The sequence below is a fragment of the Schistocerca gregaria genome, chromosome 6, assembly GCF_023897955.1.
Source record: "Schistocerca gregaria isolate iqSchGreg1 chromosome 6, iqSchGreg1.2, whole genome shotgun sequence".
Lineage (NCBI taxonomy): Eukaryota > Metazoa > Arthropoda > Insecta > Orthoptera > Acrididae > Schistocerca > Schistocerca gregaria.
Window position 1 is genome coordinate 357,822,414 of NC_064925.1, and position 14,234 is coordinate 357,836,647.

General features: G+C 41.3%; 1 protein-coding gene across 1 annotated transcript in view; it reads right to left on the bottom strand.

Annotated features, from left to right (window-relative positions):
• LOC126278522 (uncharacterized) overlaps window positions 1–13,143 on the bottom strand; it is a 93,979-nt gene extending 80,836 nt beyond the window's left edge. Inside the window, exon 1 of the mRNA XM_049978689.1 lies at window positions 13,069–13,143. Coding sequence (XP_049834646.1) covers window positions 13,069–13,086 — 18 coding nt within the window. The 5' untranslated portion in view covers window positions 13,087–13,143. The remainder of the gene's footprint in view (window positions 1–13,068) is intronic.
• Window positions 13,144–14,234: the final 1,091 nt, after the last annotated feature.

Here is a 14,234-nt window from a genome sequence, read left to right on the forward strand (position 1 = left end):
ACTACACGTCCAAGACACGCATACAGGGTGTCTCACGAAATACGGCCGGGGCGTGTCCACGAGTCGTGCGGCAAGGTCAACGACCGCAGCCAGCGCATCCGCCGGCCGCCGCGCGTGCTTTCCCTGAGTGAAGCAATTTTGGAAATTTGTGGTAAGTTCCTATGGGACGAAACTGCTAAGGTCATCGGTCCTTAATCTAACTTAAACTAACTTACACTAACGACAGCACACACACACACACACCCATGCCCCAGGGAGGACTCGAACTTCCGACGGGGGCAGCCGCGCAAACAGGGGCAAGGCGCCCGTAGACCGCACGGCTACTCCGCGCGGCCCTGAGTTAAGCGCAAACATCGTTGCCATCTGGTTAACTTAAGCTTGCATTTATTTACATTAGGTGCCCAAAATGATGTCCCTCTGTGGTAAGAGCAGCCTGACGTCTTCTGAACACATCAGCAAACACTAGACGAATTTTGGCTGCAGAAATCTCGGAAATGACAAGCCGTACACTGCTTCCAACTCTTCGAGCGTATGGTGATGTGTTGCGCACCCCTTGCCTTTTAACATTCCATAAAGATAAAAATCACACCGATTTAGAGGAGACCAATCAACTATCCTACAGTCAAAAAAAGACTTCGTATTACTGTCATATTAGCATTGGCGGTGTGTGGTCTTGTGTTGTACCGCGTCTTTTCGTTAGGCGTTTGTTCTCAGGGGAAAAAAAGATGCAATATATTGTTCACATACTTGTCAGGACGTATGCTTCGTGAAAAATGATGGCTACAATAATTCGTCTTGCGCTAATTGCACACCACAATACTGTTTGCTTATCATTCAGAGGTTGTTTATGTAATTCATGAGGGTTTTTAGAGCTCCACCGTGGACTCTTCTGAGAATTTACCTACCCTGACAAATGCCGCCATACTTCGTCACAGGAAAAAAAAGCATCTCAGGATTGACTTATCCATCGTTCACATGCTGTAACAGCCAATTCAGTAACGGCGTTGAGCAACAGTATATAAGTGCCAAACGGCGCATAGATATTCTCGGGCTTCTTTCCAAGGCTTCGCCTACTTCGTCTAATTTATTTTCGGTTAAAACACTAGTTTCTATAGGCCTTCATTTGTGTAATAGATGCAGCCCCCTGAAATTTCTTCACCAATCTGCGTGTTGTCGCATCATTTGGAACATAGACATAGGGAAACTGAATCCAGCTGACATTCCACACACTGTTTTTTGCATAGCTGAACGCAACAAACACTCTTAGGGCCTTCGTGTATACCATACTGAATAGAAAATCGACAGGGAACTCAAAAACAAAACAGCCGAACAGGCAGTCGCACGGTACAGAAGACACGCAAAGCGACACATGGGCAGGTAAAGTTGCATACTCGACTCTGCTGCAATACTGACATTTAGCAACAATATTTGAAGCGATCAAATTTGATAAAAATCTCAGAAGAAAACACTAGCACACTCTTACGCACAGTGTATGGGGCACTCACAGGGTATTGATGTCTTAAGAACTATGTTTTACCGATTGTTCAGTTCCTCGACGGTATAAACTCGATCCTTGGTCACTGAGACGTTCGAGAACAGCCACGAATATCCTCATCGTTGGAACTCCCCCCCCCCCCCCCACCCCAAGATGTTCTTTCTGCTTGCCAATTGCCAGGGCAATGCCGTCTGCGGCTAGTGTCGATGTTCTTCCTTTCCGACCACCATCACCCACATTTGTGCGGCGCGAGGAGAATTGTTACCACCATTTCCATAAGGCTTTACGTGACATTGCATTTAATTCATACCCCGCTAGAATTTTACGGTGCATCTGTGTGAAATTCAGACCTCCCCCTCCCCACAAGAATCATATCGTTCGGTGTACTTCAATTTTGGAACACGTTTCCTGGCGCGATGCCATTTCACTCCTACAGTCTGCTACCTGTACCGCTGTAGAACTTTGTCTGCAGGAACATGGGCACTCTTGAACATGGACTCACTTCTGACAATGCGTCATTCAGGTTGCACAAGAGATTTTGCGTGGGACGACATGTGGAACTTACTTCTTGCTACACCCTGTTTTCTATCTATAGACAATTTGATGATGATCACATGCTAATGCCTTATCAACTATTACCAACTGTCCATTATAATATGGATGTTACCACTTTAATTAAGGATATATGGGAAAGCGCTAAAATATTGTGGAAATAGACATTCTACAACCATACTTTAAAAAAAATTGAAAAAGGTACTGTTGACATTTCGCTAATCGTATGCTACTAAAATGTTTTATAGATTGTAATGATTTCCTTCCGAAATACGCAGTGAACCTGTCTTCGAATGCCGCGTGGTCTTGGGTGTCTTGTCACGGTCCGTGCGGGTCCTTCCGCAGGAGGTTCGGGTCCTCCCTCGGGCATGGGTGTGTGTGTGTGTGTGTGTGTGTGTGTGTGTGTGTGTGTGTATGTGTGCGCCCGCGCGCGGGCGTCTTTTGTCTTTAGCGTTAAGTTCGTTTCAGTTAGATTAAGTAGTGCATAAGCTTAGTGCCCGATGACCTCAGCAGATTCGTCCCATAAGACGTTACCACATATTTCCAAAACAAATTTATCCTCGAATGATTTCGTCATTACGGTTTACTAAAGGCGCGTTTACACTGAGTTCGAAACAATCACCAACAATGTTCGCGACTAGTACTGGACGGCTGATATTTACATCATATTGTCAACATATTGGCGACACAAAACCATTGTTTTCGACTGTTGTCGGTAGAGATCACAGTAATATTGTTCCTGGCCGGCTACAACTAAGTGCCGGTACGCGGCGCTAGGATTTTGTCTTTGCTCCGTCAAAGGAAAGAAGTTGTCTTTACGCGCGTTCCTTAACGAAATGAAGTGGACAAGAAACAAAATTTACAAATTTGTCACTCTCTATGAAGCACAGGAGTGCCTTTGGAATGTTCTGCGTCATGGTTATCAAAATATTCAACAGAAGCATGACTCGGAAAAAAATTCTGCTTTAAAAATGCTGCGTTGTTTCGCACAGCTCTGACAGATAAAAAAATCAGTCTCTCGTTTCCCAACACCGCAGCAACAACAACAACGGGATTCGGTATCTGACTTCGTAAATGATTTACGTCTGTGGGTTACGTCGTTTGCCGCTATAGGAAAAGGCGATAGAAAAATAAAGATACATGACGCTTTCTATGAGGCAAAAATGAATGCATGTAGGTGGCAGCAGTCAGTATTAAAAGCGGATGTGGTAGGGGATCACCAAGTCACTTTCTCTGGAAGTGCGAGTGATACTGAAGCTGAAGAACTTTTTTTTAATAAAAATGATAATTTGGATTAATTTTACTATGAAAATAAAAATGAACAGCGTTTAGAGGAGTAAATCAGGCTCCTAATTTTTAAAATTTTCCACCCTCCACGCATGCCAAGTGATTACTAACAGCCTCTTCTGACGACAGGCAGCTACGATGGCCTGCTGAAACTGGTAACTGCATTTTGAAATTAGTCACTTATTCCTTGATGGTCTAGTATTTCTTCCCCTGATTAGTTTTACTTAGTTTGAAACGTTATCGTCAGAGGCCAGCCGCTAAACCGTCACCTCCATCATTTCTTCCTTAGAATTTATTTAGTGATTTATGATTTTAACGTCGTTAAAAATGTTTTATTTGTTTCGTACTAATCTAAATGCTCTTACAGCACACATAGGAATGTTCTTTGTTTTAAAATCCACCGTCTGATACTTAAATTTCATCCATTGTTTCCATCTCTGTAAACATGTGTCGTGTACTATAAACAGACATTAAAAAAAAACTGCCTGATGCACCTAACATGTTACTACGATAACACCACATACTTAACAACTAAATATTTTCTATAGCTTTCTCTTGCTGCTAATAGCACCCCTGGCGGTGGGGCGGGAGACAACTTTAATATTCCAAAAGGGAACCCGCATTTTTCATTGCAGAATCAATTCTACCGAAAAAACTACGTACATTTTGTCTTAAACAACTGCTTTGATGCTTGGTAGTTGGCGCTGTAATTCAAGAAAATCTATGGGCGCTGAATTTCAAGAAAATCCATGTTCTCACTTTTGAGTAGACAATGGTTACAGATAAATAAAAAATACATATTTACTTCGTAAATTTTGATTCGCCAAAACTAAAACTCTCCCTACCCCCCGTAGAGTGGGGTTTGAGAGAGAGGAATTAAGTTTTACAAATGTTGACCCAAATAATAATTTTTTCCCTACGGGGAGAGAGGGAGAGTTTTAGTTTTAGCAAATCAAAATTATGACGTAAATAGGTATTTTTTATTTATGTGTAACCACAGTCTACTCAAAAGTGATAACATGGATTTTCTTAAAAATTACAGCACCAACGACCAAGAATCAAAGCAGTTGCTTAAGACAAAATGTACCTACTGTTTTAGGTAGAATCTGATTCTGCAATAGAAATGGGGGTTCCCTTTTGAAATTTTAAAGTTGCCTCCCGCCCCACCCCCAGGAGGCTGCGGTACCGGGTTAATTTTAGCACCAGCATATGTCCGCCATGAAAATAATCAACTTTGGATTCTACACATTTTATCGTGTGAAACTCATTTTTCGAGTTATTCTGATTTGTCAACTTAAAATTTACATACTGCCTAAAAGCCATCAATTTATAAAGAACAGTGTCGCACACCTCCCTGTCTCGCAAGCTAATACGCTGCGTGTTTCCTTACATAAGCACATTAATTCTGATGTTTCACATTTCACAAAAATCTAAAGTAGAAAGTTTCTTTTGAAATTATGTCGGCTCTGAGACCTGATAACATTTTTATTGTGGCACCTCTCAAAGAGAAGGACAATTTTTCTCAGAGTTTCTTTGTTAACACTAAAGTCCAGTTCCGTGCGATAATGCTGTGTACTTTTCTTCAACTTAGCATTTTTTGGTATTATTCGTAATCTCGCAGAACGGTTGCGTAATAACACAATTAATCATACTGCTGACAGTGTACTTATTTTGTACACTTCAGTTCTTCATCTTTGGAGCAAATACTTGAATAGCATTCCGCTCATCAACGTGTCCCTCCTGCAATAATCTGAACGCTCGACTCACTAGATTTGCTTGCACGTTTCCTCACCTTGTTCTCTCAGCACTGCTACTTCTGCTTCCTTCGGATCGCTTTGCAATGACGCCCTTACAAACCGTTGTACCTTGCCGCGAAGTCGTTTCTCGCTACCTCTTGCCGTGCTTGCAATTCAAGGTTAAGAACGCACTCTGTGATGGAACTGTAATGTGGCTGTACCGAAGTTATGTCACGAAGTTGCTTCCCACTAACGCGGGACCTACTACTGTTCACTTCGTCGTGAATTACCTTCTTCGTGGTTGTCAATCCAGCAGTAACTTTACATATAGTAAATGAAATGTGGCATACAGCGAATTTTCGCAGCATAAACGGCTGCAGGCGAAAACAGTAGTCGAGTATACAGTATGAGCCTGAGACTTTTTTCACCTAGATTGCCTGTGTTTTGCTTTTTACCGAGGCTTTTGGTATCTCATCCACGTGCGGTGTTCGGTAGAAAGTTTGAATGGTTCGGTGTTTTCAGAATTCCATTTGTATCACTAAACTGCTTAAAGAACGCTTTGGTTTTGTTAATCGAGAATATTATGCAGTGATTCGCCATGTAACAGCTGGGTTGGTAACCTTACTACCAGCTGCGGAACAGCTGTTGTTTGACTAGAAAGCGATCAAACTGCATTCCCGCCAAGAAGGTGAAACAAATGCAATAAGCTCATTTGGTCTTTTGTCGATAACGAAAAGTGGTGTTCCGTAGTGCTTCATTTATATTTTACATCATTCACTAATTCAGGGGTCCCCAACAAAATTTTCTTGAGGACCCTCTCATCGATCATGATTGGTACATTGTCGTATCACACTATCAAGTACCTACAAATGCAAAATTAAGAGTTTTTATACGGTTTCTATTTTTGGTACTAAGAAAAAACCATGACATACTCGTTATTGAAAAAAATATTGAGCGGCCATAAAAAATCTGTTAGCTTACGAACTATATTAATATAATTTTATTCTAATGGCATATTCTAATAGCATAGCTCGCAGACCCCTGGGGGTCCGCGGACCACCTGTTGGGAACCACTGCACCAATCTATATTTTAGAAATCTGAATACATAAACCCAGTAGAATATGTAATATCATGGTCACATTGCTATCGACCATGCCGATAGTGATAACACCAGTTCCCGTCAGATCACCGAAGTTAAGAGCTCTTAGACTTGCATGGGTCACCGACCGAGTCTGCCGAGCGCTGTTGGCGAGCGGTAAGCACTCAGCCGTTGTGGGGCAAACTGAGGAGCTACTTGATTGAGAAGTAGTGTCTCTGGTCACAAAAACTGGCAATGACCGGGATAGCTGTCTATACTGACCACATGCCCCTCCAATCCGCATCCGATGACACGTATCGCCAGAAGATGACAAGGCGGTCGGTCGATACCGTTCGGCATTCCGAGGCCTGTTCGGATGGAGTTAAAGGCGGTCATGTTAGAAAAAAGATATTGAATCACGTGAGAAGGTTGTTTCTAACAAATAAATGTTAAAAGTAAATCAGTTTGACAGAAAGAAATTTAAGAGTAAGACTCTTGTATCCTACCAAAGTGCCGAACATTATCTTAAAAAGTGCTATGACCAGTAAAACTCTCGCTTTAAGATGTTCCGTTACGCGAACGTATGAAAACTAGTTACGCGATCATAGGAAAACTAACTCCTACACATGTAAAATATGTACTGGTGCCAAAGGTGGTAGGTATTGAACAGGACAATGCTAATTTCTGCAAACAGATCCATATGCTAAGTAAAACTTCGGGGCAATTACAAAAACGTCCAAAAAATCGTTTTCATGGAAAGCTTTTATATACGGAGAAGAAACGCCTAACGTAAAAAAAATTATCAGAACGATCCATGTAGCAGTACCTATGTAGGAAGAATTTTAACACACATGAATCACTTACAAACCGAACAAATTGAGAGTCGATATGGTAAAATCAAAATTATGCATTTTCTGTAGTTTGAAGTTTGAAACATACGACTATTAACGAAAGACTTGAGGCAAGAAAAATTTGTTGAGAGCTGTGACTAGCAGTAATAAAAATAATTTTTAATGTTTACTAAGTATTTTATTGTATTCACCTTCTGCTCAAGAAATCCTTTCGCAAGGCAATGTTGGGTAATTTTTTCAGTTTTATCTGGCAACGACAGTTGCAACCACCACCTACATCCTGTCGCGTTACGTGACTAGTTGAAGCACACTCGCCTAATATGCTGCAACAGTTAGAGATCATCTTCCCCAACTTTAACATAATAATGTAGTAATATACTATGAAGTGTACATTACAGTAGACTCACCGAAAGTATTTATTTAGAAATACTGAAGTCGGGCACGATAGAAATGAAAGAACTGTCCGATTACGTTGCAAAGAGAAAAAAATTGACGTTGTCGTTTAGTTAAGGGAGAATTTGACTGAGCGAGATAGCTGTCCGTGTGGAGAACGATAACACTGGTGACAAGTTGCTGACGAAATACTGGTTCGGTGCGAACTGGTGACAGGGAAACAAAAGCTGGGCGTACGCTGTACTGGCTCTTTTGAGCACAAAAGCCAGCGTCGCGAACGGCTCGTTTCCTCTTGCAGCTGACGGCGTATTGTGTAGCATGTTCAGAGGCGCCAAGCAGGCGCCGATCGCATTTGGTCTTCCACCAGCAACATTCACGTACGCACGCTACAGCTGTTAACTACAGGATATACATACGCTTCAGAGGGAGAACGGATTCTTCTCTTGCCGGAATTCTGAGCTCGAGATATAACATTCCAGGCAGGTAGAGTGTCGAATTGATCATTTGATGGAGAACATTATTAGGAATCCTGCTTTACATTATTAATACTGCAAGTTATTATTCTGCATGTCTTGCTTTTCAGGGTTCTCGTTTCGTGGTAGTTTTTCGAGCTGGTTCAGAATTTAACGAAATGTTTGCCGTAAATCCAATCCAATCCAACGTGTGAAACACTTCATCGTGTGGTATCTAAATTAACATGACGCACCATGTTTGATTCCTGTTGTGTATAAGATTTTTCCGTAAGAGCATGCAAGAACGTAACAGGGTATAGAGAATGCTCCACTGAACAATTTGAGGTTGGGAGCCTGGGGTCGGAGAAGTCAGCTTAAGGAGATATGGAAGTACTTTGTCTAGCACTACTGTTTTCCAGATTACAGCTAACATGCGTACAAATTTATACATACTGTCCCGTTTATTTACATGTACATTCTTTATATCACCAAGGAAAGAAGGACGACGAGACTACTAGGAAGTCATCATCCAGTTTTTGTTTACTTGTCCACGTGGTGACTGCTGAATCGTATTTACGTTGCCCCATGACAGAAAGTGCTATGTATGAACGACAGATCCATTTATTACTCAGTGATATTCAAAGACGTGCAATACACTACGATGGAGCAATACCGGTACAGTTTTTAGAACTCACTGACGAGCACCTCGTGTATGAGGAATTGCTTGCAGTGTTTTCGCTGCTGAAAGGTATACAGGGAACGATTTCCATATAGGCATCCTCCGTCATGACGAGTGTTTAGTTCTCTTCATCAACGAATGCGGGAGACTGGTTCATTGGAAGGAAGAAAAGAGGCCATGAGGTCTACTTCAGATGTTCGCCGATGTCATGCCTGCACTGAGGTTAATGGCCAACAGTGTCAGCACATTTTGTGCGATACAGTGCAAATAGTACGTTCATAGTGTCAATGGTGGTACTTCCAGTTAATTTTAACTAATGTAAATAAAAAAGTACGCAGTAATTTAATTTTATTCCTATCATTTCCTTAATCTGGCTTCCCCGACCCCAAGTTTCCTACCTCAAATTGTTCAGTGGAACAATTGTGTGATTGGATTGAAGAGTTCCTAGATAACAAAACGCAGCATGTCATTCTTAATGGGGAAAAGTCTTCCGAAGTAAGAGTGATTTCAGGTGTGCCGCAGGGCAGTGTCGAAGGACTGTTGCTATTCACAATATACATAAATGACCTTGTGCATAGCATCGGATGTTCACTGAGGCTTTTTGCGGATGATGCTGTGGTATATCGTGAGGTTTTAACAATGGAAAATTGTACTGAAATGCAGGAGGATCTGCAACGAATTGACGCATGGTGCAGGGAATAGCAAGCAGGTCAGCAACTGGAAGCAGGTAATTCCATAAATTATCTGGGAGTAGTCATTACGAGTGATTTAAAATGGAATGATCTTATAAAGTTGGTCGTCGGTAAGGCAGATACCATACTGAGATTCATTGGAATAATCCTAAGGAAATGCAATCCGAAAACAAAAGATGTAGGGTACAGTACACTTGTTCGCCCACTGCTTGAATATTGCTCACCAATGTGGGGTCCGTACCAGATAGGATTTATAGAAGAGATAGAGAAGATCCAACAGAGAGCAGCGCGCCTCGTTACAGGATCATTTACTAATCGCGAAAGCGTTATGGAGATGATGGATAAACTCCAGTGGAAGGGTTTGCGGGAAAGACGGTCAGTAGCTCGGTACGGGCTTTGTTGAAGTTTCGGGAACATACCTTCACCGAGAAGTCAAGCAGTAAATTGCTCCCTCCTACGTATATCTCGCGAAGACACATGAGGATAAAATCAGAGAGGTTAGAGCCCACACAGAGGCATACCGACAATCTTTCTTTCCACAAACAATACGAGACTGGAATAGAAGGGAGAACCGATAGAGGTACTCAAAGTACTCTCAGCCACACACCGTCAGGTGGCTTGCGGAGTATGGATGTAGATGTATAACATACTGTAGGTCCTGTTAAGTTTTTGCATGCTCTTACGGAAACATTCTTTATACCGTCCTGTGGAAAGCTATAAAGAACGCCCAGTTAAAGCAATTAAATACCACCTGTACATGATTTTTATTGGTCAAATATTTAGGAATTCCGAAGGGAAGATATCGAAATAATTACGTTATTTTTCTTGTACTGTGTAACTGAATAGCATCTACTACTCTGCTTGGGTACAGATTATGTGATGGTTATTCAAGCTGGTTTAACTCTCAAATGAAAATTTTACCGAGAATCATATCAAATGTATTGTCGTATATTGTCTAAATTCACACGATGCATCATGCTTGAATGTTGTGTCAATAACGCTCCCGTAAAAACGTGCAGCGATCGTCAAATTACATTTATTGTCTATGCTGATCACTTACTTAGGAATTCCAAGGGGAAAGAAATATGATGCACAGTGCAGTTATGCAATCTTCTCAGTCGTCGTGAGCGCAGAACAGACGGCATAAATATACAAGCCATAGAAGGCAGTTGATGTGTCGCGTTGCAACGATCCCAAGCTTACGTACTATGCCTTGCAGTGTATCCGAACGATGGGGTCCAGAACATGTGATAGCTCAAATGAAAATTTTGAACAGTGCCGCTTTAGGAGCGACACTTATGATTGAGACACGTATCTCAGAGTAATCACAACCTCGTCCTACGCAGAAATATTCTTATGAACGGAGGATTCCAATTAAATAACTCCAAATTACTTTCGGAGGTTTTCAGTTTCATGTGCTTTCTCGCGTATCAGTTGTTACCAGAAATTTTCATACCACTGGCTACAAGAAGGAAGGCAGACTAAGTTTGATATATCGCCGACAGCGCTGACAGAGACGGAGCAGAGGTTCGGATTATGAAGGTATGGGGAAGTAAAGCGGCCGTGCTCTTATCAAAATCCCGGCATTTGCCTGGCGTGAATTAATAAAGTTATGGGAAACCTAATTATGAATGGCGGGACGGGGGTTTGAAACGTATTTCTCCCGATTGCGAATCCGATGTATGAACCACTGCTCCACCTCGTTCTGTGGACGGCAAGAGACTGACCTACTGCCAGTCCCAATACACCAATAAAAAGCTTCCTGCCCGGCACTGCCCGTCTTCCGAACATCCACATTATCTCGGGTAAACAAATATTACTACTTCCGCGACAACTGCGGTCACTCGCAGGAAAAGCACAAGGTCAGTAGAAAAATGTTGGCAGTAATCTGCACTGATTTTGGCTGATTAAGACGTCACGGAGGAAATGGTTCAGTCTCGTGAACGTGTCTATAAAAACGTGGTGTGGCGTTTACACACTATGTTTGTGGAACGATTCAGTTTCTACTGAAATAATGAAATATAAATTGTTATTCTGTTACGGCTAAAACTTTACTGCTACAGTCTTGAACAAGTCCGGCGTTTACAAAGACACGGATAACTTTAAAAAAATGAGGCAACTATCACATCAAACCATATACCAAAAAAAAAAAAAAAATACGCTTTCATTCAGTTAGTGTTCCGCTCGAACTTTCATCAACAGAAAACATCCTTCAAAATACCTGATTGGAAACTTAAACTGCGGCATATCCAGGAACGTAAGGATGGCACTGCAGGTATAGCACATCTTAGTTTTCGCTGAAAAATAGTAACCGCTTCTTCCCATCACGATCCTTCCAAATTAAGCTATGCTAAGTCACGTATTGGACGACATACTTCCACTGTGTAGAGCAGGGGTCTCCAAACTTTTTAGTCCGCGTGCCACACTGACTCCTCCACGTAGTCATAAGGGCCAAAATCTACCTATTGGGATTAAACCACCCTATCAACCCATGATCACCATAATGTAGGGCTAAAGGAAAGATGAAATCGCAAAAATCTAAGATTGTGGGAATAGCTAGCACTGAAACGATCTATGACTTTTATTTAATACATAATTTTGATTGGTGGACGTACCTGACCGAAGTTCTGGCGTATTTTATTCTGGCGAATTTCACCGACAAAAAAGTATGTCACTACACAATCTGTATGTATTTTACAAGGTAATCAAAAGAAAGTGAAACCTCGCTTAAGAAGCATCTTCCATAATGATTGTTTGCTAAGGCTAGTCGCCGAAGTGGCGTCCATTTGAAATACTTGCATCAGACTCGTGAGTATAATAAAATTAAAAGAATTTTTTTACTTAAAATGTTTTCGCCAAACTAGTCTGTTAACCGTTCCTTTTTTTTTTTTACTATCGCACCGAGAATGGTCTGTCTGTTTATTGTGGATGGCCAGAAGTTAAAACATGACCTTCCGCTTTGTAAAGATAGAGCTCCGACAATGTCGCCGTGTATTGGTCGCGATGGGCCTCGAAACTCTTGTTGCCAATATAGGTACCACCTCAAATAGTTGGCGGGCCGGATACCGGGATGACCGGCCAGCTAACGCGGGCCCGTGGACCGTAGTTTGGAGACCCCTGGTGTAGAGACATTCAAGTAGTCTTTCTTCCCACGCTCCGTAGAAGAATGGAGTAGGAAGAAATCCTAAAACGTAGTACAGTACGCAGAGTCCTCAACTCTGCCACTCAACTTGCTTTCAGACTGTGGATGCAGATACAGATTCAGGCGATATAACTCCGTAGGTAGCCGTACGTACGCTTAGTTAGAAACTGTGTTCTCGGGGACGACTATAAGTCGAAACATAAGTTTTCGATTCGTAGTAACTGTACCACCCGACGTCACCTCCTCTGTTCACTTATTCATTTATTACTTCCGTAGAATTCAGTTATCTCAATTGCAGTTTTAAGCACAAGACATTTACTAACACAAATGATACACGTTAAACTTACACAGTAACACATATTTGAACGCTCAGAAAGTGGGCTTCAGAAAAAATGAAACCACGTACTCTATTACCCGTGAACCACTCATCACATCACAATCAAGCAGTTCTCAATAAATTTTCTGTGGATATCATAACGGACAGACACGTCAGTACTATAGCGAGTCATTACAATCTATGTTGATACTGGGACCAACTTGTTAGTAAACGTAGGCGCCAACTAGAAAATAAAATATCAAATAGCTAATAGTTTGTTCGATGATGTAATATTCATGACCTACGTGGCCGACTATAAGCATACATCACACATTTCTGCGAACGGATACATGTACTTGTACTAAAAAGACTGCTATTTTAAAATAAAATTTACCTGTTTACAAATTCCCATTCGAAATGTTCAAAACTCAGCACCAGGCGGCACAATCCACCAGCAGCGAGAACGCTCCTCCAACACTGTGTGTATGCAGTAGCAGTAGCATTGTTGTTCCCGATAACGATTATTGTCGGCAAAGAGTAACAGGCTGCGAAACGATTCGATGAGAAATATAGACTCCTTGCTTATGTGCGATTACGACCCCGTATCAATTAGCTAACTAAAAATGTGTATCTCCATGAAAGTACGACATGAGGGGCAACGGCAGAAACGCAAGGTAACTAAAGGAATGTCTCACATCCCTATGAAAGAAGGAAAAATATAGACAGTGAGAAGCTCCGATCTCTTTTAGAAAAATTAAGCAACATTACATTTACGGTGGCAGAAATGTTAAATCGGAAAGTTAGCTATAAACCTGACAACCCGACACAGAAAAATGGTACTACTTAAAAAGTGGCTGTTAAAGGTATTTAGTATCAGAAGCACGAGCACAGTTGATTACTAGATCAATCCAAAGTCACAAATCTTGTCGTGTGTGCAATGTGAGATGAGGGCACAGAAAAGACAGTCAGAGAGACAAGATTTATTACTAGTATTCAGTAGGAACCCAGGAGAACCATAACGCAATTGGCGTCAAACTGAAACTGATGCAATGCATATGTGTGCAAAGCACTAAAGGACTGAAATTCAAACGAGAAATTGTAATAGCTTAATACGCACAAATAGACTGTTTTGTCTGCTATCCAAAATTTACAATTCACGAGGGTGACAAGCGGAAGACACCTGTGCTATAGAAGAAGACTATAATCTAGTCTTCCATCATTCAATGAAATATATCGGTTATCTATTCGTTTCGTGAATCAGAATAGTTTCTAATGATACGAGATACAGCATTATTTTTTAGAATTAAGGGAAAAACAGTGAAAAAAATATGACGAGTAAATTGTGGCGTACACAGAAAATAAACATTTAATAAAAATGTGGAGAATACCACGAATTTACACAATGGTTATAGCAGAGAGGCAAAACGTCCTTCAACTCGTATGTTGGAAAGCCTATAAAGAGAAGGAGATAACATAAATATGCGACTGAATATAATAGTAATAGACAATTGAGGGTACAGCCATTCTGACGAAGAGTTGTGAAAACTGAAAAATGGGACG